The 21,782-nt window shown below is 39.7% G+C and overlaps 1 protein-coding gene across 3 annotated transcripts in view; it reads left to right on the forward strand.

Moving 5' to 3' along the window:
* The window catches only part of LOC138758141 (calcium uniporter protein, mitochondrial-like), a 143,572-nt gene extending 122,471 nt beyond the window's left edge, over positions 1-21,101 (forward strand). For all 3 annotated transcript variants that reach the window (XM_069926654.1, XM_069926655.1, XM_069926656.1), the window contains 5 exons: positions 1,337-1,441; positions 11,478-11,638; positions 12,637-12,840; positions 16,736-16,852; positions 20,359-21,101. In XM_069926654.1, coding sequence (XP_069782755.1) covers positions 1,337-1,441; positions 11,478-11,638; positions 12,637-12,840; positions 16,736-16,852; positions 20,359-20,436 — 665 coding nt within the window. In that variant the 3' untranslated portion in view covers positions 20,437-21,101. The remainder of the gene's footprint in view (positions 1-1,336; positions 1,442-11,477; positions 11,639-12,636; positions 12,841-16,735; positions 16,853-20,358) is intronic.
* The last annotated feature ends 681 nt before the right edge of the window (positions 21,102-21,782 follow it).

A 21,782-nucleotide genomic window follows, 5' to 3' on the forward strand; every position in this document is an offset into this window, starting at 1 on the left:
AAAAATATTGCACCTCATCATGAAATGGCATGTAGATGTAACCATACAATCTGTTTCTCAATTTATAAATTGTACTGTGTGTCTGAAAAGCTTTGATTTAATAGATTAACATCATCACTTTGTCATTTTTAAACCAGGTCTGCCTCTCAAATCTCATGAACTGCGTGCTAATTAATTAATTTAAAAGCACGTTTGGCTGGACCTGAAATGCCTTCCTTTGGTTAATGTTGGGTTTCTGCCAACCTTTGTACTAACCAGATTTCAGATTTGTTGTCAGTGTACATACATAATATCACATACAACCCTGAGATTCCTTTTTTCTGTAGGCATGGCAGAATTACCACTAATTGGTAGTGTAAAAAGTAAACTGTACACAGTGTGAATATGTAAACAATCATAAGAACTTTTAACAGGTAACGAATGTAAACAACTGACTGTAAAATACAGAGAGAGCAAAGAAAAATCACTAAAGTACACGTAATAAGTCCCTGGTTGAGTTTGTTGTCGAAGAGTCTGATGGTGGAGGTATAGCAACTGTTCCTGAACCTGGTGGTGTGAGTCTTATGGCACCTGTCCCTCTTTCCCAATGGCAGCAGCAAGAACAGAGCATATGCTGGGTGGTGAGGGTTTTTGATGATTGCTGTTGCTCTCCCTCGACAGTGTTCCCTGTAGATGTTCTCAATAGTGGGGAGTGTTTTGCCTGTAATGTCTTGGGCTGTGTCCACTACCTTTTGGAGGGCTTTACACATCTGTAGAAATTTTCCAAGGTTTCTGGTGTCACAAACTCCTGAGGAAGTAGAGACGCTGACGTGCTTTCTTCACGATACCATTGGTGTGTAGGGTACAAGAAAGATCATTTGAGATAGTGACCGCCAAGAACCTAAATGTGTTCACCCTCTCCACCTCTGAACCCCCAGTGATCACTGGATTGTACACCTCTGGCTTTCCCTTCTTGAAGTCAACAATCAACTCCTTGGTTTTGGTGACATTGAGTGCATGGTTGTTGTTGGTGCACCACTCAGCCAAGTTTTCAATCTCCCTCCTGTATACTGACTCATCTTTTTATGATCAGCTCTGAGATTCTCAAAAACCTTATCTAACTGAAATTGTGGACTGTGTTGCTGCATCTCAGCAGAAGGATCATCAGTGCTGATGTTGTGACTGATGGCATTTCTGTCTGGCACTTGTCTGCTGCATCTTGAATACACACACCAGACACTGCACTCACTCACCGCGCTTACCGCCATGTTCCCCCACCCCGCTCACACCACTCACACAGACTCTTCACTGGCTTTTTGTCTTGTAACTTTCAATTATCTTTTGTTTTTGCCTGCAGATGGCACCAAAGTTTCTGTCTCCACACCAATGATTGTTCTGCTTGCAAATAATTTTCAATTGGTCATTAATGACACAAAGTTTTTTGTAACACCTCCGCCTAAAGGTAAGAAAATCTTCATGATAGTGGTTTGGGTAAGATGTGTTTATTCATGATGTTTTAAAATTATTGTGAACCCTCTTTTTTTAAAAATGTTCGTTGCCTTGCAAACATTCTAATCAGATTTCGATTGCTTGTCAGAGAACATACACGACATCACATACAACCCTGAGATTCTTTTTCCTGCAGGTATGGCAGAATCACCACTTATTGGTAGTGCATTAAAAAAACTGAACACAATGTATTCATGTAAACAAATAAAGAAATGTTAACAAACTGACTGTGTAATACGGAGAGGGGGGAAAAAAACAAATGAAGTGCAAAAGTAAGAGTCCTTAAATGGGTCCCTGATTGAGTTTATTGTTGAGGAGTTTGATAGGGCATCATCATTTGCCTTTGCCCCGTTCGTTGCAACAGCAAGGACCTCCCAGTGGCCAACCATTTCCGTTCCACACCACACTGCCACACCCACATGTCTGTCCATGGCCTCATGTACCGCCAGGTTAAGGCCACATGTAAAATGGAGGAGCAGCATTTTATATTCTGTCTTGGCAGTCTCCAAGCATATGACAACAATATCAACCTCCAGTTTCTTTTAACCCCCTCCCCCATTATATCACTTTCCCTCATCCCACTGACACCTTCATCCAGTTCCTTTCTCCTATCGAAGAACATCGTTCTCAGCCCTCTGCCCACTCTCCCACCACCACCACTCAGCTTCTTTCTCTGTTTTCCTCTCCCTTCAGTATCCATCTATCACTGGCTAGCCTGTTCTCCTACCTTATTTGGGCATCTGTCTGACTTTTGGAACATTTGAAGACTTCTGGAAGGTGAAACTAAAGGCCCTTGCACCTGTCTTCATTGATGAGATGGTGGGGGAGAGGATTGGTACCTTTAAGCTCCTGGAAGTCCTTATATTGGAGGACCTCTTCTGGAGCCAGCACACTGAGTCAACCATAAAGAAGGTACATCAATGCTCTACATTTTAAGAAGAGATTTGGCACGTCATCAAATACTCTATCAAACCTTTACGGAGAAGTACTGTGGGAAGTATAAAACTGGTTGCAGCATGGGCCAGTTTAGGAAACCCGAGTGCCCAAGAACTCAGAAAGCAGCAGAGAGTGGCGAGCATGGCCAAGTCGGTCACTGGCACCACCGTCCCATGGATTGAAAGCATCTATGTGAGTTGCAGCCTCAGAAGGGCAGCCAACAGCATATGGAGCACCCTGGTCACTATCTCTTCTCGCTGGGGTCCTTTCAAGCAGAAATACAGAAAGCCGAAGTCCAGCTCTTCCAGTTCAAAATCAACTTGAACCTGCCTGCACCACTCTAATCCTAACCATAAATTACCCAAGGACACCAAAGATCTATCTGCATGCCTGAGACACCACTTGGTTTGTTTCCTTGCACTAACTGCAACTGTAAATATTTATTTATCTATCCGTTGATATTTATTATCTCTTGGATTTATGGTTGTTTACATTTTTACCACTGTAGGTATCTTGTATACCTGTTTGGCTGCAGCAAGTAAGAATTTGGTGCACATTGCAAGTTGAATGCTTACAGTTTTTCTCCTAGAGTAGATGATTTGTGAATGAGAGGGCATAGGTTAAGGTGAGAGGGGAGAGATGTAAGGGAGACCTGAGGGACAATTGTTCGCACTCAGAGGATGCTTCATATCTGGGAAGTCAGCCTGAGGGAACTGTAAAAACCGGCACACTTTTGACATTCATAAAACATTTAGACAGCAAAATGAATTGAAGGATTTTAGTGAGATTTTGGAAAGACATTTTCCAAACTTTATCATCGATTTTTAAGATCAAAATAGAACCATGTCCACTAATTGCTTTGTTTGGTTTTTCACGTGAGTCAGATATACTTCTGTCTGCATCTCAGGAGAAAGATTTAGCCTTTACCAAACTGATAGCCAGACGAGCAATTATAATGAAATGGAAAGATGATTCATCCCCTACTCATACACAGTATGATATCCTATTTAATATCCTATTTAAACTAGGAGAAAATTGGATGCAATATTAAACATAGAAAGTGTCAATTTGTAAAGATGTGGGGCCCATCCATAGAATACCATCATGATTGGAAGATTTAAGAATTTTGAATGTTTCCAAGATTCTCCATCCGATGTCTGAAGGTCGCCATCAGATCCACAATTTTCCTTTTTTACAAAGGTTACCTCGATTAGAAGGAGGGGGTCAATTAGATTTAGTTTTTAGGGATTTTTGTTTTTTTTTCCTTTTATTTGCATTTAGTGTTGAGTTTCAACATGGGTTATCATAGATTAATTCAATGACTTGTTTCTCGTGGGTTAAGGAACTGTCTAATGTAGATCCATCCTTTTTTTTGTACTTGTATCTATATGAGATGACTTGTTACGTTTCCTTAAAATTTTGTATGTAAGTTTATATGTTAAACTCAAAAATATTTTAAAAAGAAAGATCTGATCTAAATGCAGACAAATGGGACAAGCCTAGAATACCAGCTGGATTGCCATGGCCACGTTGGACTGACCGCCCTGTTCTGTTTGGTTTTACTCCCAAAACATTTGTCCATCTTGGCCCTTCCTTATTTCCCTAATCCCATCCCCATCCTTCCCAACTGACCTTCAGCTAATGAAGACACCCCGAGCTATAGAAATCAAAATCAAAACTACTACATCTGGTTTTATTAAAAAATCTAGCATTGATTAACCTCATTCTTGTGAAGTCATTTGGGATATTTTGCACAAAAGACTCTATCATCGGTTCATGATCCTCACCTTTGATCCACCTGGGCTCATTTCAGGTTGAGCAGGGATTCTACAGTTGGCACAAAGAATGTCATCCAGCTTAACTACAGGTTTTTTTTAAACTTTTTATTTTTCACACCATAAACCACATTGACCATGATACATACATTTTCCTTTTCAAATATATACAATGTCATTTTCTCCCCCCCCTCCCTCCTCCCATCCCACCCTCCCTATCTCCCCCCCATCCATTTAAAGTACAAAATCTAAGATACATTAAACCAGTCAAACAATGTTGTCATTCAATAAAAATAAACAAGAAATTCCACTGAGTCAATTCTTTTCATTTCCTTCTCCTTTCGTTAATTTAGGTAGTGAATGTCCCCGGTAGGTTTTCTCTATTGAGTTTCATGTAAGGCTCCCATATTTGTTCAAATATTTCAATATTATTTCTTAAACTATATGTTATTTTTTCTAATGGAATACATTTATTCATTTCTATATACCATTGTTGTATTTTCAAATTATCTTCCAATTTCCAGGTTGACATAATACATTTTTTTGCTAGGCTAGAGCTATCTTAACAAATCTTTTTTGTGCACCATCCAAATCAATTCCAAATTCTTTGTTTTTTATGTTACTTAGGAGGGAGATCTCTGGATTTTTTGGTATATTGTTTTCTGTAATTTTATTTAATATTTGGTTTAGATCTTCCCAAAATTTTTCTACTTTCTCACGTGTCCAGATTGCATGAATTGTTGTTCCCATTTCTTTTTTACATCGAAAACATCTATCAGATACTGTTGGGTCCCATTTATTTAACTTTTGAGGTGTAATGTATAGCCTGTGTATCCAGTTATATTGTATCATACGTAACCTCGTATTTATTGTATTTCTCATCGTTCCAGAACATAATTTCTCCCATGTTTCCTTTTTTATCTTTATATTTAAATCTTGTTCCCATTTTTGTTTAGTTTTACCATTTGTTTCCCCATTCTCCTTTTCTTGCAGTTTAATATAGATATTTGTTATAAATCTTTTGATTATCATTGTATCTGTAATCACATATTCAAAGTTACTTCCCTCTGGTAAACTCAGACTGCTTCCTAATTTGTCCTTCAAATAGGATCTCAATTGGTAATATGCCAGCACTGTATCTTGAGTTATATTGTATTTATCTTTCATTTGTTCAAAGGATAATAATCTATTTCCTGAAAAACAATTTTCTATTCTTTTGATCCCTTTTTTCTCCCATTCTCTAAAGGAAAGGTTATCTATTGTAAAAGGGAGTAACTTATTTTGCGTCAATATTAGTTTTGGTAATTGGTAATTTGTTTTATTGCTTTCTACATGAAACTTTTTCCAAATATTGAGTAGATGATGTAATACTGGAGAACTCCTACGTTGTACCAATTTTTCATCCCATTTATATAATATGTGTTCAGGTATCTTTTCCCCTATTTTATCTAATTCTAATCTAGTCCAATCTGGCTTTTCCCTTGTTTGATAAAAATCTGATAAGTATCTTAATTGTTCGGCTCTATAATAATTTTTAAAGTTTGGCAGTTGTAAGCCTCCTTGTTTATACCATTCTGTTAATTTATCTAGTGCTATCCTCGGTTTCCCCCCTTTCCATAAAAATTTCCTTATTATTTTCTTTAACTCCTTGAAGAATTTCTCTGTCAAGTGTATTGGCAATGCCTGAAATAGGTATAATATCCTTGGGAAAATGTTCATTTTAATACAGTTTATCCTTCCTATTAGTGTTAATGGTAAATCTTTCCAATGCTCTAAATCATCCTGTAATTTTTTCATTAGTGGATAATAATTGAGTTTATATAGATGGCCGAGATTTTTATTTATTTGTATACTGTTAGGTCTGCTTTGTTCATGAATGAGTGAGACAAACACCAGACTGAGTCGAAATCAGGGTTCTTTGTTCTTTATTACCGGATTGTAACACTTGCAACTAACAATGTTAGTCAGAGAATGCATTCTGCCGTTATCAGCAAAATGGTGATTTTTTTATACCCTTGGATACGTGCTTAGAACATCATCATATCATTACTTGTCCAATGACTAAAACTGTTGCTATCCTTTCCCTGCTAGCTTCCTGCCTCTCAATCCATCAATGTCTCTCTTATCTTGTAAGTACAAGGATGCATTCACATCTTGTTACAGCCCTGCACAGGGTAACTCCTTACACATTCCCATCTCATGATGTTTTACCTTACAATACCTAGGTATCTTATTGCTTGCATTTGCCATCTGAATGGTGATTCCTTCTTAAATTTTGAGAAATCCGCATTATTCATTGGCATTGCTTCACTTTTATTTACGTTAATCTTGTAACCCGACACTTCTCCATATTCCTTCAGTTTCTTATATAATTCTTTTATTGATAGTTCTGGTTCTGTTAAGTATACTATAACATCATCCGCAAATAAACTGATTTTATATTCCTTGTCTTTTATTTTTATCCCTTTTATATTATTTTCTGTTCTTATCAATTCTGCTAGTGGTTCTATAGCTAACGCAAACAATAAAGGTGATAGTGGGCATCCCTGCCGTGTTGACCTGCTTAAGTTAAATTGCTTTGATACATATCCATTTACTGTCACTTTCGCCAATGGCCCCTTATATAATGCTTTAATCCAATTAATATACTTCTCTGGTAAACTGAATTTTTGCAATACTTTGAATAAATAATTCCATTCTACTCTGTCAAAGGCCTTCTCTGCGTCTAAAGCAACTGCTACTGTTGGCGTTTTACTCCCTTCTACTGCATGAATTAAGTTAATAAATTTACAAATATTGTCTGTTGTGCGTCTTTTTTTAATAAATCCAGTTTGGTCTAGATTTACCATTTTAGGTACATACTCTGCTAATCTGTTTGCTAATAGTTTAGCTATTATCTTATAATCTGTGTTAAGTAATGATATTGGTCTATATGACGCTGGTGCGAGTGGATCTTTCCCTTGTTTTAGTATTACTGTAATTATTGCTGTTTTACATGAATCTGGTAAGCTTTGTGTTTTATCAATCTGGTTGATTACTTCCAGGAGGGGAGGAATTAATAAATCTTTAAATGTTTTATAGAATTCTATTGGGAATCCATCCTCTCCTGGTGTTTTATTATTTGGTAATTTTTTTATTATGTCTTGTATTTCTACTATTTCAAATGGTTCTGTTAATTTATTTTGTTCCTCTATTTGTAATTTTGGTAGTTCAATTTTAGTTAAAAATTCATCTATTTTCCCTTCTTTCCCTTCGTTTTCAGTTTGGTATAATTGTTTATAGAATTCTCTAAAGTTTTCCTTGATCTCCGTTGGATTATATGTGATTTGTTTGTCTTTTTTCCTTGATGCCAATACCATTTTCTTAGCTTGTTCTGTCTTAAGCTGCCATGCTAGAATTTTGTGCGTTTTTTCCCCTAATTCATAATATTTCTGTTTTGTCTTCATTATGTTCTTCTCCACCTTATATGTTTGTAGTGTTTCCTATTTTATTTTTTTATCTGCCAATTCTCTTCTTTTAGTTGTATCTTCCTTCATTGCTAATTCTTTTTCTATATTTACTATTTCCCTTTCCAACTGCTCTGTTTCCTGATTATAGTTCTTCTTCGTCTTGGTTACATAACTTATTATTTGCCCTCTAATGAACGCTTTCATTGCATCCCATAGTATAAACTTATCTTTCACTGATTCTGTATTTATTTCAAAGTACATTTTAATTTGTCTTTCAATGAATTCTCTAAAATCCTGCCTTTTAAGTAGCATGGAGTTTAATCTCCATCTATACATTCTTCGAGGGATGTCCTCTAACTCTATTGTCAATATCAAGGGTGAATGGTCCGATAATATTCTAGCTTTATATTCTGTTTTTCTTACTCTATCTTGCATACGAGCTGATAACAAAAATAGGTCTATTCTTGAGTATGTTTTATGTCTACCCGAGTAATATGAATATTCCTTTTCATTTGGGTGTTGTTTCCTCCATATATCCAAAAGTTGCATTTCTTTCATCGATTTAATTATAAATTTAGTTACTTTGTTCTTTCTGTTAATTTTTTTCCCAGTTTTGTCCATATTTGAATCCAAATTCAGGTTGAAATCCCCTCCTATTAATATGTTCCCTTGCGTATCTGCTATCTTCAAAAAAATATCTTGCATAAACTTTTGATCTTCTTCGTTAGGTGAATATATATTGAGTAGATTCCAAAACTCCGAATATATCTGACATTTTATCATTACATATCTCCCTGCTGGATCTATTATTTCCTCTTCTATTTTAATTGGCACATTTTTACTAATTAATATAGCTACTCCTCTTGCTTTTGAATTATACGATGATGCTGTTACGTGTCCTACCCAATCTCTCTTTAATTTCTTGTGCTCCAATTCAGTTAAATGTGTTTCTTGCACAAATGCTATATTAATTTTTTCTTTTTTCAGTAAATTTAGCAGTTTCTTCCTTTTAATTTGGTTATGTATTCCGTTAATATTTAAAGTCATATAGTTCAGCGTAGCCATTTCATACTTTGTTTATCTTCCCTTTCCGTTTCTCCATCATCACCTTTCCTTCTTATCCATTTCTGCTTTCTTGTTTTGAACACTTTATAAGACAACATTTCTAAAACATCAAACATTTTCCTTATTCTCTTATTTAAAACTTCTTTAACCCCATTCTCCCCTCCCCCTCCTGAGTTGCCCTTTATCCCTTGTCGGGCAACCACATCTCCCTTCTCCATTTGGATTTGCGAATTCACCCGCAAACGTCAACTGATTTTGTAGTGACCGTAACTCCTCCCCACCCAGCCCCCCCCAGTAAAGATTTCAATTTTCATATGTATCAAAGGTCACTCTTTTAATTCCCTCCTTATTCCCTCTATTCCCTTTCCCTCCCTTATTAATTCTTGTCTATACTCTACATATTTTCCTCTAAATACAGATACATTCATGTATACACACTATATATATCTATATATATATAGATATATATACCCATATACACACATATGTATAGTTCGTGGTCATTTTTGCTCTCGTTACATGTCTTCATCTCTCTGCTTGTTTTGTAGTTGTTCTGCAAATTTCCTTGCTTCCTCTGGATCTGAGAATAGCCTGTTTTGTTGCCCTGGAATAACTATTTTAAGTACCGCTGGGTACTTTAACATAAATTTATATCCTTTTTTCCATAAGATCGTTTTTGCTGTATTGAACTCCTTCCTCTTCTTCAGGAGTTCAAAACTTATGTCTGGATAGAAAAAAATTTTTTGACCTTTATATTCCAGTGGCTTTTTGTCTTCTCTTACTTTCTTCATTGCTTTCTCCAATATATTTTCTCTTGTTGTATATCTTAATAATTTTACTAAAACGGATCTTGGTTTTTGCTGCGGTTGTGGTTTCGGGGCTAAAGTTCTATGTGCCCTCTCTATTTCCATTTCTTCCTGTAATTCTGGTCTTCCTAGGACCCTGGGGATCCAATCTTTTATAAATTCTCTCATATTCTTGCCTTCTTCATCTTCCTTAAGGCCCACTATCTTTATATTATTTCTTATATTATAGTTTTCTATTATATCTATCTTCTGAGCTAACAGCTCATGTGCCTCTTTAACTTTTTTATTAGATTCTTCTAATTTCTCTTTTAAGTCCTCTACTTCCATTTCTACGATTATTTCTCGTTCTTCCATATTTTCCACTCTTTTTCCTATCTCTGACTTGGCCATTTCCATTTTATTCATTTTTTTCTTCTGCATTCTTAATTCTTCTTTTTATCTCATTAAATTCTTGTAATTGCCATTCTTTCACTGATTTCATATATTCTTTAAAAAAAGATACATCCATTGTCTTGCCTTTCTCTTCTTCCTCCACTTCTTTCTGTTCTTCTTCTCCTTCTTCCTCTGGATTGACCATCTGTTGTTTCCTTGTTTTCTTTTTACCCTCTTCTTTCTTGTTGTTGTTGTTGTCTGTGTTCTGCACCTGCTGCTGTGCTGCAGGTGTCTCTCTCAGCTGCGGAGATCGACTCCGTAGCTGTTCCCCCCTCCCATCAGTGTGTTTTTTTTCATGCGCGGTTTCGCACTTTTACTCGGCTCTGCGAGCCATTTTTGTAGTCCTGAGCCCGGGACTTCCACTGACCTGAGGGAGCGGGCTTCTCTCTCCGCGGCGGGCCTCCTCGGACAGGTAAGGCCTTCACCTTCTTCTTCCGACATTCTTTCTTCCTCTTTTCTTCCCGTTGTTTTCGACTTTTCTCTCTTCGCTGCCATTTTCTTCTCACCTTTATTTTTACTTTATTATAAATTTTAATCTTGTACCTTTGTGCTTTGTGTTTTTTTTAAACTTTTCGGGAGAGGGCTGGAATTCCCTGACCGGCCACTACTCCATCACGTGACTCCTTTTAACTACAGGTTCATGAGTTAACGTGTTGACATGGTGACAGAAGCCATGTGAACTCTGGATTTGATTATTCCATAAAGAAAAGGCGAGTCTGGAAGTAAGGAAAGTCAGACATGGGTCAAGTATAAGAAGGAGCATAAAAAAAGCAGCATTGCATTTGGGAAAGTAAGATTGCACTGTGTGGGTACAATATACTACAGGATAATACTGAAAAAATAGCAATTAAGTAAAGACCAAGTTGTAATATTCTTTACTTTGAAAACCTCAAATACCTTCTGGGGTCAGCTTAAGATAGTAACAGTCAACTTTTTGGCCACAAATATGATAATGAGTTTGTCGTCGTACACATGTCCCAAACTAACATGGTATGTAGTGAATGAAGTTGTTGCTACACAAAGAGTTCTTCACATTCAAGAAATAATTGGAAACTCTGCAAGGTCACAAAAAAATAAGAAACACTGGAGCCGAATCCACAAACACTCAGTGACTCTGAAGAGCATCTCTGCTGCTTCATACTATAAGGGATGCTGGGCCATGTAATGGTAACTCTTTGTCTGCCTTACAAGTAGAAGGCATATTCGTGTAATATTACTTGTTTTGAACTATTACATGACAATAAAGGAATCTTGAACGAGATGATGGCTTTCCAGTGGTTACAATAGGTTGTACTGCAGTATTCTGGCCAACATTATTTGAAAACGTTGCTCTGGACAACTTGATTTCCCTGTCTTTGAGGTTCTTTAAAGAAGAAAGTTTACTCTTTGAAAAAGTTTGGTGTAAAACATCTGAATGTGTTGGAAAGGTTGTGGCATATGTTGCGGCTTTGAAAGACCGATCAAATGATTTGATTGTCTGGCTATGTATTAATTCTTTTGTGAATGTTTTCCTTTCCTTCATCTAGAATACGAAAGCAGTGAGAAGTCTGCTGAACTGGATCGTGTAAAAGACTTGATCCATAGCCTTTACGTAGCATTGCATGTAGAGGATCACCAGTTGCAGAAAGAACAGGAGCTCCTGAAGAAACTGGAAAATCTAAATGGACAGATACAGGTTTTCGAACAGGTCCATGATTTCGATCAATTTAGGGCTAACTGTTCCATTTGGGATAAAGATTGTTTGTCAATAAGTGTACCCAGTGAAGTATAATGTGGCAAATTGGAGGATGTCAGAAAGAGGAGTGGTTCATTATCAGTAATGATGGCCACGAGCTAATCCGGGGCTACAGCTGAAAATGTGGCTGTGAAGTCCTGCTCTGAAGTATGTGTGAAGAAATGCAGGAAATAGAGAGTGCAGTATGCTTTCTACAGTTACACCCCGCTTTACGAGAATAGAGCGTTCCTTTTAAACTTTTCGTAAGCCGAAATGGCATAAAGTGAAGACCCGTTCACTACTATCGATGGCTATTTTCATAAAAGTGAAAACCCATTCCAATTTTTTTTTCAGATAGTGAACACAGGTTTCTTCGTAAAAGCGAATTTGTGTAAAGCGAGTATTCATAAAGCGGGGGATACCTTCATTAGTAAACTAGTTCAGAGCACCAGTTTGGGTGATGCATGAGTTCATTCATTATTTAATACAATTGTATGTGATTCATGGTTCAATCGATATGAAACTTGTCAGTTATGAATCTGGAATTGGCTTAGTAGAATTATTATTTGATTGGTCAAGACAAATAAGATGAAGCTGGTATCGGACATGGCAATTCTGGCTGCCCTTTCATTCAATCACGGCCTAGCTCTGTCACAAACTGTTCCAATTGCTGGTTCTTTGTCACAGTTACAAAAATATGTAGGTAAATTTGCAGATAATTACTGTTGTGGGTAAAATAGGTTTTGAACCAGCTCACTGAGCCAACCAGACTGTGAAGCAGCTTCACATCGTGATGCACCTTTAGACTAGCTTGAGACTGTGAGACAGGTGACCTCTGAATCGGTGCATTCTTCTTTAGAACCTAAGGCTAAGCACCGCACTGCAAATTGTTCACAAGCTGCAAAGTTTATTGCTGGATCTGGATGAATGAGCAGAAGACCAGTGAGTAACTAAGACTTTCGTTTCTCCAGATAAAGTCACAGTTATTTCTGAAAGCTGAAGCTAAATCCAATCGATTAATGTGGACTGGCTTGGCTCTTATGTCTACTCAAGCTGGAGCACTGGCCTGGTTAACGTGGTGGGTCTATTCCTGGGACATCATGGAACCTGTCACTTACTTCATCACATATGGGAGTTCCATGGCCTTTTATGCATACTTCCTCCTCACACGTCAGGTAACTATTACAAGTGTAATTATTCACTCAAAATGACATTAATTACAGCTGTATATATGTGTCTAGGATATAAAATAATTCATACAGTGGTGTTGATGGATTTGCATTTATGACTTGTGAGATGTACCTCCGAGATTCGGAAAAATATTTAGTAGTTTCACATGTAAAAATCATTGAGCTACGGATGGGATAAAAGGAGACGTGATATAAGGTCTCAAAAGATGTGCAGAAATCAAAGTACACTGAAACCGCGTTAGAATGTAATTCGTTAATCTGCAGAATCGCTTATAGCGCGGGTGTCTGTTGACCCCAAACTTAGCAAATTTTGAAAGATAGATGGATGGATGGGTTTGACAGATTATTGATAAGCGTTTTGCCCTCAAAATCCATTTCTCTGATCAAGATGACAAAGGGAACCAATTGAAATTATAAATTAAATACTTAACTTATTTTTAATAGATGTGTTTGACTGACATTTTGTTTATTTACAGCTTGAATTTTTAGTTTCTTTGAAAGTGTTAATCTGCATAAATTACCTCCATTATCACGAGTCGATTTACTTCTCACCTATTTAACACGGTGCTTGATCAAATAGTACTGCATTAATTATGTTCTTTTGTTTGGCTCAACTTGTGAAAATTTAACAGCAAGCATGATCAAGAATCACTATATAAAGCCCTGGTGCTGGAAGTCACATCATCAATCGCTCAGAATCTCATCAGAAACAATGACAATAGTACGCAGAAATACAAAATCAAAATGGCAAGAGAAAGTGCTGCAAGATCAATGAAAAGTTGGATCTGGTTGACAGGATAAAGAATGGAGAGACACAGGCCAAAGTCTGTGGGGAGACTGGCGTACCTGAATCAACCCTGTGAGGGCGGCTGAAAGAAAAGGACAAACTCAGATCATTTGTCCACACAGTCAGTGGCAGTGAGGGGCTAGCCAGAACAGCTGCAGATGCACCCCTAGATACAGCTGTGTACAACTGGTTTGTACAAGTGAGGTCAGCTGGGACCCCCATCTCAAGGCCCAGGAAGGAAAATTCAAGCAGCAGATGCACGGGCAGTCCACAGACTGGTAATATTTGGGTTTGATTATCTGTGGGCACTCTAACGTATATGCATCTGTTCCATGACTCGGCTATATGAAATCTTGGACCCCAACTATCGTATTCTAACGAGGTTTTACTGTAGTTTGGAGTACATCTGAATAGATCTTTGAAAACTGAACACTGTGAAAGTAGTTAGTCCTTTGGCCAACTGAGTCCACACCAACCCTCACACTAATCTATAATCATTGCATTTTCTTTTGTTCTTCCACACTTTCTTATCAACTCCCTGCAGACTCTGCCGGTCACCTATTCACAAGGGACAATTTGCAGTAGCTAATTAAACTGCTGAGAAAATGTCTCTGGGGTTAGGGAAGGAACTGGAGGAACCTACGCAGTCGCAGAGAGAAAATCCACGCAGAGAGCACCTGAGGTCAGGGCTAAACACAGTGATACTGTGAGGGGTTGGCTGTACTCAATGTATCAGCTGTTGAGAGAGTAACTTGTAGGATCCTGGGATTCCAAAATAGAGGCATAGGGTTTAAAAGCATGGGAGTTACGTTGAACCTGTGCAAGTACAGTAGATGACATCCATTTCTGGGAACTCCATTTTGCAATGTGAAAGTCCCAGAGGGGAAATGTAAATATTTACTGGAATTGATGCAGTGCTAAGGGATTTGGGTCTCAAGCGTAGACTGGAGAAGCTAGGGTTCTCTTCAGAACTAAAGAAGTTGGGAGAAAAGATGTGAGAGGTGCACAAGCTCATTCCCACACAAACCTGTCAAGTTGAGGCCAAACATAAAGTCAAAGAACAGCATACCACATTCCTCCTGGTGAGCCCTAAACCCAAGGCCAGGAACATTGAATTTTCCGATTTTATGTAACCCCCCCACCTGTATCTGGTTCCACTGTTTCCATCAGTCCATTACCTGCTTTTTGCTTTCTTCTGAAGCCTTCCCATCCCACCCTCCACCCCAACCCCATCTTGTGGTCTCCTTCCCATCTGTCACTCCACCTCTCCCACTACCTTTTGTCTAGTATCCTATCGGCTCATGGTCCTTCCCAGCACCTCCCTCCCCCTTCAGCCCTTTCGTGCCCATGATCTCCCCTTCTCACTTAAGTCGATAAAGTGGCTCAACCTAAAATTGCTATCCATAAATGCTGCCTGACTCATTTGCTTATACAAGATAATGAAGAGTTCTGAAAGCAGGAATAGAACAACGTTGTTCCCATTAATGATACTGATCCCAGGACCAGGGGGCACAGATTACATTGTCAAGAGGTTATGAAGAGGACATGAGGAAAAACTTCACACAGAGAATGTTTTTAGGACCCACTACTGTAAGGTTGATGGAAGCAGAGTCGCTCGGGGCTTTTACAATAGAGGTAGTTAGCTCTTGAGGGAACTTGCTAATTCTTTACACTTCAGAATACAGCTTAGTCTTGTGACGCTGCAGCAATTCACTAGTATTGTTTATTTATAATATAGCATCCATGGACCTAAACAGATTCATCTGAACCTCCTCCGGTCTTGTCTTTTGCATTTGATCACAGGATGTGGCCTCCTGTACATCAGTAACACCAAGAGCACCGCCAACACCAGGTGACCTTCCCATTCCCACACCGACCCACCTAATCGTCAGCCTTCTTCACTGCCAGGTTGAGCTAAAACAATCTAGAACAGTGCCTCCTATTCATCCTGGGTGTCCTAACCCAATGTAATGAACATTAAATTTTCTAATTTTAGGTAGCCTTTCTCTTTCTTCTGATCCACTTTACCTAATGTTATCTTTGCTTGGCTTGGGAATCTCCAGTCAGATGTTGTTGCTAGTCCTCAACTATTGTTCATTAGAACCATCTGGTTTTATCTGAGATGTTAAATAATTTGATCCAGAACAATATTAAAAAGTTGAGATTTTTGTTGAAGTGTTAGCATAGCGCAGTTACAGCGCTGTTTGAATCCTGTGCTGTCCGTAAGGAGTTTGTACGTTCTCCCCATGTCTGCATGGTTTTTCCCTGGGGGCTCCGGCTTCCTCCCACTGTTCAGAAAAGTACAGAGGTTGTAGGTTAATGGTGTCTAATTGGGTGGCATGGGCTCATGGGCCAAAACGGCCTGTTACCGTACTGTATGTTTAAATCACTAAATTTATATCTGTAGCTATCCACTTGTTTGAAATATGAGAAAAAGAATAACAAAAGTTCTTGATTCTTCTTGAAAAATTGACAGTGGAAGTTTGAAGAGGGAATGGTGTCTTGTACCATTCTGTGAGGTGCAGAATTATTTGTTTCAGATAGGAAAATGGTAGATGGATAGTGATGAGGTCTGCAACTGTTCCTTAAACCCATTTTATTCTGCCCATTGGGCTGAAACTAGTCAATAGGGTTCTAGTAGCCGGTCACCAGACTGGACCACCCACATTCTCTCCACTGATGTATCTGACTAATTTTCGGTATTTATTTCAGATAAGGATATAACAGTGTAATGTCTAAATTGCTGGATTAATAGCCAAAGATCTGGACTAATTTTCCAGGAATAGAAGGTCAAATCCTTTTGCAGCAGCCAGAGATTTTAATTCAAGTCATTAAATAAAAGAAAATTTAGTCTCAAACAAGGGCCTGTGAAATTCCTGGTTTGTGGTAAAGACTGATGTGATTCAATATCCTTCCTTCAAGGAAGGACATCTGGCCTTCTGGTCTGGACGTTACTCCTCTCTGCCTGATGCCAACATTGCCAGCAGGATCCGCATCCTGTGAACAAATGAAAGTCTCCAGTATTTATTATTCTGCTTTTGAGCTGCGTGGCAGTTTTAGAGAGAATTTACAATATGTCTTTTTTAATTTTAGGATTGGGTGTATAACGAGATAAAAGACAGGCAAGGGCTTCACTATTTTCATCGAAGTGCAAAAAGACGTCGATTTGATGTGGAAAAATACAACCAACTCAAGGAAGAGATAGCCGAGGTGAGGTATCGCTTCAACGAGCGACTTGCTAATCTTCATTCTGGCCTGCTCATCTCACCAGCCTTGGGCCAAGAAAGAGGTCGGCTACCACTATCCGCTGCCTCCTCTTTGCTTTTCCTCCAGAATGATTATTTGACTCTTTGATCAATGGTGTTGACTCCGTGCTCCTCTCTGAAGCATCCGTGTAGCCCAATCTGTGAGCCATAATGGGGGGGAGCGGGGAAATCCCACCAGGTTACTCCTCCTGCTACTATTTTCTGTTTCCCATCCATCTCAATACACTCCCTCTCTTTTTTGAATATTTATAGTTTTCCAGATTTAGACACGGTAATTTATAGCTTGGCAGCAATAATCTTTACAAGTCGACATTGATTACCACTTATCCATGTCATATCTATGCAAATTTACAAACCAGTCCAAACTTAATACCCCTTATCCTCACTTCCCCCCCCCCCCCACCCCATTCCCTAAAACTCAAACACTCAGCACACAGACAAATGGGTAAACAGAAAAAAAGACGTTTAAACAACAAAACACCCAAAACATAGGGATAAATCATATCGGGGAGTTATGGGTCAGGTCTGGTGCAGCAGGGAGGACCCAGGCCGATTTCCCTTTGTTCCTTGATTTTGTTCCTGGCTAGGCCCCTAGTTTAGGGCGAGTCAGGCCCCAAGGCAAGATTGTACTTTTCACAGCCGCACTCCTATGGGGTTCAGGTACAGTTAGTGGCGTACCTTCCCCTCAGGTAATGGTAATCTTCTCCAGGGGAACACAAGCTTGCTCCATTGCGCAATTGCGCAATGCTCAGGCAAGAGTCGGATTGCCGTTGCCAATACGATAATTACAAATTGAATTTGGAATTTGGACAGCTTCATTGTAAGTCTTACATCCATCATGTTTCCCAGCAGGAACAGCTCAAGATCCTGTGGGAATTCTTCACCTGTGATTTTCCCTAGGACTTTGCCTAACTCTGCCCAGAAGGGTCTCACCTTGGTAGCAGTCCAGGTTGCATGCACAAAGGTTCCTGTCTCAACACTGCTTCTGAAACACTGGTCCGACAGTTTTGGCTTGGTCCTGCTTATCCTTTGTGGCGTTAGATTCAGCTGGTGCAAGAAGTTGTATTGCATCAGCCTGCATTTTGCATTGAGTACCGTGGTCATGCTGATCTGACACATCGGACCAGCACCGCTCATCAGTCGTTTCCAGATCTGACTCCCACTTCTGTTACTTCCCGTCAAAGGTATTAGACGGTTCGGAGTCGGGTGTTTTTGGAGACATCCCCAATTTTATTCCTAAATATCAGTTAATATCACTCCAAATGCAAATAAAATGTCTTAAAATGGGGCTGTCTGTTTTTCCAGATAATAATTTAGCATCCCATTTATAAATAAAGTCCCCTGCTACCCTCTCGCCCACCAAGTGCAGTCCAATTTGTACTCAGCACAGTACCTCTCCCCCCTCAAAGAGTGAGTAGATGTACCTCAACTGGGCTGCCCAATAGTATTTTTTAAAGTCCAGCATCCATATTTTTTCCATGAAGACCCAAGCTACGTTCCCATTCCATAGGAATGTTCTTAATCGTGAGAGCAAGGCTTGAAAAAAAAAACCCTGGGCAATGCCACAGGTAAGGTCTGAAAGAGATATTGAAGTTTTGGCAACACATTCATTTTTACATAGTTGACCCTGCCCACCAGTCTGTGGGCTGGGGTGGGGGGCGGGTTTGAAATGTAGGTCCCCTGGGATGGAAAGTGGTGTGCCGTGCACCATCTCTGCGGACGATGCTGGCAGGTCCTCCTTCAGTGCCATGTGGATCCCGAGCAGTACCCATGGGAGCTCGACCATCCAGATCGGTCTGGTCAATCGGGCTTTCAACGCAGCCTTCAGGCAGTGGTGGAACCGTTCAACTAGTCCATTTGCTTAGGGATGGTAGGCTATCGTATGATAGACCTGGCTACCGCAGAATTTCGCCAGATTGGACCAGAGGGAGGAAATGAACTGCACTCCTCGATGTGATGTGGGTCAGGACTCAGAACCATGCGACCCAGGTGGTGAGGAAAGCCCGAGCACACATCTCTGTGTCACGCGCAGCCGTGGGTATTGCCTCTGGCCAGTGGGTGAATTTGTCGATGGTCGTGAACAGATATCTCATATCCTGGCTCACTGGGAGGGAGCCAACGATGTCGATGTGGACATGTTCAAACCTGCGTTGTGCCAGCTCGAAAGTCTGTAGGAGGACTTTGGTGTGCTGGTCACCTTGGTGCGCTGGCACTGTAAGCAGGTTTGAGCCCACAGAGTAATGTCTCAGCAGAGTCCATGCCACATGAACTTGTCCAAGAGCAGGTGGTCTGTGGACCTTATGGAGGGGTGCAATAAGCCTTGGATCTGGTCAAAAGTCCGCTGTCGCCAGTTCGTGGGTAGGATTGGCCTCAGGAACCCGGTGGAGATGTCGCACAGCAGGGTTGGTTCTCCTGGTGTGGGGCAGAAATCTCTAATCTTCAAGGTGGTGATGGCCATCTGGTATGCCTGGACATCTGTGTCCTCCTTCTGGTCCTTGGCGAGCTGGGCGACGTCAAGCCCTCTGCAGGTTGCAGTGACAGCGGGCTGGGACAGCACGTCGGGTACTACGTTGGCCTTGTTGGCGACGTGGTGGATATCCGTGGTGAATTCCGATACGTAAAAGAGGTGCCATTGTTGTCTTGCCGACCATGGGTGCGAGACCTTGCTAAACATATAGGTCAATGGTTTGTGGTCTATGTAGGCGGTGAACACTCTCCCCTCTAGCATGTAACGGAAGTGCTGTATTACCAGGTACAGGGCCAGCAGTTCGCAGTCGAATGTGCTGTATTTGAGCTCTGGTGTTCGGAGGTGCTTATTGAAGAAGGCGAAGGGTTACCAGTGCTCGTCGACCCATTGCTCTAGCACCACGCCCGCCGCTCTGTCTGAAGCGTCTGTTGTGAGGGCCAGTGGGATCTGGGTGTGCCAGTACCGTGGCCTTCACCAGTGCTGACTTGGTGGTGTGGAAAGCCTCCGTGGCCTCCAGCGTCCATTGCAGTGTCTTGTCACCAAGCTTGACGAGGCCGAACAGGGGCTGAGAATCACTGCTCTAGACCAAATTGTTACTGAAATATTTTGCTTGAGAAAAATTGTCATTGGCCCATTTCCTTTGGAGTTATGAAATCGTGCACGTAATGAGTCAATTAGGGACGATTAAAACTGGTTTTCAACCTTTTTCTTCCCACCCACATACCAACCTAACCAATCCCTTACTAATCACAGAACACCTATGGCATAGGAAATACTTAAAGTGGTATGTGGGTGGAAAGAAAAAGGTTGAGAACCACTGACTTAGACTTTTCTACCACATCTTCCTTTTTTCCCTCAAGGCATTCATTCCTCTTGAATCCATTCTAGTATCTTTACCTTTGACTTGCATTCTACTTGTTTGTCAATGCCTCTGTGTTTCTAATGTGCAATTCTAATACAATCTGTTGGGTTTTGTTTTATAGGTGGAAGAGGATCTTCGACGACTGCGTAACCCTTTACAACTACAACTTCCAATCGAACAATTAAACAGCAAAGACTAAAAACATACAGCTGATGGGATGTTAATTGGAGGCTGTTTTGACAGTAACCCCCATTTCAACATGTATCAGTTCATGTTCACAAGTTGTTCTGTTCACATCAGATTTTATTCAGTCCTTTTTGAAAGCAACACGCCATTTTTAGAGTTAAGTGTTGTGAAACTAGTGGTAAAATCTCTGGAATCAGTGTGCACATACTATCTCAGACAGGATCTTTCAACATTCTCTACACTGAAAGCTCACTGCCATTTTTTTTAATAAAACACACAGTGTACCAAGCAAGTATGAGCAATGGATCATTTTACAGGTACTGTATTTTCCTGGAAGTAAGCTGAAAATATAACTGAAGCCTAATATTAGGTTTCAAAGAGAGCATACATTTCTATTTGTTTGCCGATGTCGACCACCTTCCCATGCTCACTTCACTGGGCCCACGCGAGAAGCAGGATTGACAGGCTCTTGTTATGGACCCCACTTCTGTAATTTGGGATCATGTTGATACAAGGGCAGCGGTCCATTTAATTAGAAAGATTAGTTGTGTTGTAAAGTTAACAACATAGTGATTCAGTACAAATTTTCTGTACCATCTTATAAAGGATAAATGTTTTAAAAGGTGTTTTTTTTTAAAAAAAGAGGGAAGCAACTACAATAAATGGGCAACCAAGAAATTTTGTGGCATGTCAAATATCAGGTCAAATATCGGATGTGATGGAGTGTAATTAATTGGATTTGTTTATTCACCGTCTTGTTGAAACCTTGGAAACAGCTTAACCTACAGTATGGTGTACAGCTTAACCTACAGTATGGTGTAGTCCTTCCCCTGTAGTCAGTGATTATAGTTTTAAATGGGAAAACACAGCATTCCAGATACTTTCCAATGAGCACTGAGTGGAACTGCAAGACCTGACTTTAAAGATGCCTTTGCACTGCATGTTTATGTTTGCTTTTAATGCAAAATTAAAGAAAATGACCTGGTTTTGTCGTTGGTGAGAGGGGAAAACAATGAGAAGCAAGTTCATTTAATTCAGTTGTTGACTTGATTTTTCCAGGATTGAACTATACAGACAAGTTAATACCATTCGTCGGCACTCCAGCCGTAGATTATTAAAAATTGCTGATCTCTTTAATGGACATGACACCCTTCTTCGTGCCCTATATGAAATGACGAGAAGGCACTCATAAATTCCCCTTTTTACAATTATTATTTTTGTCCCCCTTTAGTTACGAAAACCTGTTTTATGATTTATTTTGGTAACTGCAGGGCACATTCTGCATGTATTAATTGCCGAGAGCCAAGTTTGATTGTATTCTCTTTTTCTTGCCGTATCCTGTTGCTAGTTTATTTCATT

The sequence above is a fragment of the Narcine bancroftii genome, chromosome 3 (assembly GCF_036971445.1).
Source record: "Narcine bancroftii isolate sNarBan1 chromosome 3, sNarBan1.hap1, whole genome shotgun sequence".
Lineage (NCBI taxonomy): Eukaryota > Metazoa > Chordata > Chondrichthyes > Torpediniformes > Narcinidae > Narcine > Narcine bancroftii.